This window comes from Vulpes vulpes, chromosome 12, assembly GCF_048418805.1.
Source record: "Vulpes vulpes isolate BD-2025 chromosome 12, VulVul3, whole genome shotgun sequence".
NCBI classification, from domain to species: Eukaryota; Metazoa; Chordata; class Mammalia; order Carnivora; family Canidae; genus Vulpes; species Vulpes vulpes.
Window position 1 is genome coordinate 23,777,025 of NC_132791.1, and position 2,673 is coordinate 23,779,697.

The following is a 2,673-nucleotide window of genomic DNA, read 5'->3' on the forward strand; positions in this document are numbered from 1 at the left end:
GCATCTGCCTTTGGCTCAGGTCATGATTCTGGGGTTGTGGGATCGAATCGGGCTCCCCACAGGAAGTCTGCTTCTTCCTCTGCCTATGTCTCTGCCTCTCTCTCTGTGTCTCTCATGAATAAATAAATAAAATCTCTTTAAAAATGTATTTAAAAAATGTATTTTTATTTACCAAAAAAAGTTTTGTTTGTTTTAATTTAAGTAATCTCTACACCCAACATGGGGCTCCAACTCATGACCCAGAGATCAAGAATCACATGTCCTTCCAATTGAGCCAGCCAGGTGCCCATAAAAATTTTTTTTTAATGTTACAGAGAAAGTTTTCGACTTAAGAGTACTTTTAGGGATGCCTGCCTGGGTGGCTAAGTTGGCTTATAGTCTGACTCTTGATTTCAGTTCAGGTCATGATCTCAGAGTCTTGAGATCTAGCCTCACGTTGGGCTCTGAGTTTGCTTGTCCCTCTCCCTCTTCTCCTCTCCTTACCCCGTACTCTCTCTCTCAAATAAATAAATAAAATCTTAAAAAGAAAAGTGTAGTTTCATGTTGATTATTTCCTTTTTTGCCTCTCCATTACTGAGATAGCCATTTCTGTTTTCTTTTCTTTTCTTTTTTTTTTTCTTTAAGGTGTGCACTTTATTGAACTGGTCTCAAGTCAGTGTACAGGTAAGCCCTGGATGCCTCCATGCCTCAGCCCCACTCCCAGGGAGACCAAAAGCCTTCATAAATCTTCAACTGGGGGGACAAAAAACAAGGGCCGTGATGGCAGACCATTTAAAATAAAACAAAAAGAACAAGTATTAAGGCGAAGATTAAAAAAAATTTGGACTACATAATTTACACAAAAGCAATTCTCTTTCCGTCCCCTGTGTGGACTCGGGCGAGGACAGGCCCTTCTCTGCAGGGAGAAACGGGGTGGCTTTTGGGAAGGCAAAGGACTTCCTGTAACAATGCATCTCACGATATTTGGAATGACTATTAAAAAAAAAAAAAAAAAGAACAATGTACAATGAAAGTCCTTGGCCACATTGTAGAACTTTGGGGATGCTCGCTCCAACCCACTGCTGTCACCTTCACCGTTCCAGTTTTTAAATCCTGAGTCAAGCGCCAAAAAAACAAAAAACCGAAAAAAAAAAACCAAAAAAATTAAAAATCCAAAAACAAAATTAAAACAAACAAACAAACAAATAAAGCCATGCCAATCTCATCTCGGTTTCTGCGCAGGTTAGGTTTTGTCAAGAAAGGGTGTAACGCAACTAAAGTAACAGTCCGCCTAGAAGCATTTGCGGTGGACGATGGAGGGGCCGGACTCGTCGGACTCCTGCTTGCTGATCCACATCTGCTGGAAGGTGGACAGTGAGGCCAGGATGGAGCCCCCAATCCACACAGAGTACTTGTGCTCAGGGGGTGCGATGATCTTGATCTTCATTGTGCTGGGTGCCAGGGCAGTGATCTCCTTCTGCATCCTGTCAGCAATGCCAGGGTACATGGTGGTTCCACCAGACAGCACTGTGTTGGCATAGAGGTCCTTGCGGATGTCAGCGTCACACTTCATGATGGAGTTGAAGGTAGTTTCATGGATGCCGCAGGATTCCATGCCCAGGAAGGAAGGCTGGAAGAGAGCCTCTGGGCAGCGGAACCGCTCGTTGCCAATAGTGATGACCTGCCCGTCGGGCAGCTCATAGCTCTTCTCCAGGGAGGAGCTGGAGGCCGCGGTGGCCATCTCCTGCTCGAAGTCCAGGGCCACATAACACAGCTTCTCCTTGATGTCACGCACGATTTCCCGCTCGGCGGTGGTGGTGAAGCTGTAGCCACGCTCCGTGAGGATCTTCATGAGGTAGTCGGTCAGGTCCCGGCCAGCCAGGTCCAGACGCAAGATGGCATGGGGGAGGGCGTACCCCTCATAGGTGGGCGCCGTGTGGGTGACCCCGTCACCGGAGTCCATCACGATGCCAGTGGTGCGGCCAGAGGCGTACAGGGACAGCACAGCCTGGATGGCCACGTACATGGCTGGGGTGTTGAAAGTCTCGAACATGATCTGGGTCATCTTCTCACGGTTGGCCTTGGGGTTCAGGGGGGCCTCGGTCAGCAGCACCGGGTGCTCCTCGGGGGCCACGCGCAGCTCGTTGTAGAAGGTGTGGTGCCAGATCTTCTCCATGTCGTCCCAGTTGGTGACGATGCCGTGCTCACTGGGGTACTTGAGGGTCAGGATGCCCCGCTTGCTCTGGGCCTCATCGCCCACGTAGGAGTCCTTCTGGCCCATGCCCACCATCACGCCCTGGTGCCGGGGGCGCCCCACGATGGAAGGAAAGACGGCCCGGGGGGCGTCGTCGCCTGCGAAGCCGGCCTTGCACCTGCGGAGCCGTTGTCGACCACAAGCGCAGCGATATCGTCATCCGTGGCGAACTGGGGGTGGAGGGCGAGGGGCCTGTGCTCGCGGGGTGGACGCGGTCTCGGCGGTCACCATTTCTGTTTTCATCAAGCTGTTCAAAAAAAAATTTTTTTTAAGATTTCTGTTTATTTATTCACGAGAATCACAGTGAAATAAAGGGAGAAGCCGGGTCCCCACAGGGAGCCCAATGTGGGACTCTATCCCCGAACCCGAGATCATGCCCTGAGCCAAAGGCAGACACTCAGCCACTGAGCCACCCATGCATCCCCTAATTTTTTTTTTTT

The 2,673-nt window shown here is 50.1% G+C and overlaps 1 protein-coding gene across 1 annotated transcript; it reads right to left on the reverse strand.

Moving 5' to 3' along the window:
- Positions 1–612: 612 nt before the first annotated feature.
- LOC112927589 (actin, cytoplasmic 2-like) lies at positions 613–2,410 on the reverse strand. The gene has a single exon (XM_072728089.1). The coding sequence runs from the start codon at positions 2,267–2,269 to the stop codon at positions 1,271–1,273; it is 999 nt and encodes a 332-aa protein (XP_072584190.1). The 5' UTR covers positions 2,270–2,410; the 3' UTR covers positions 613–1,270.
- Between the last annotated feature and the right edge of the window lie 263 nt (positions 2,411–2,673).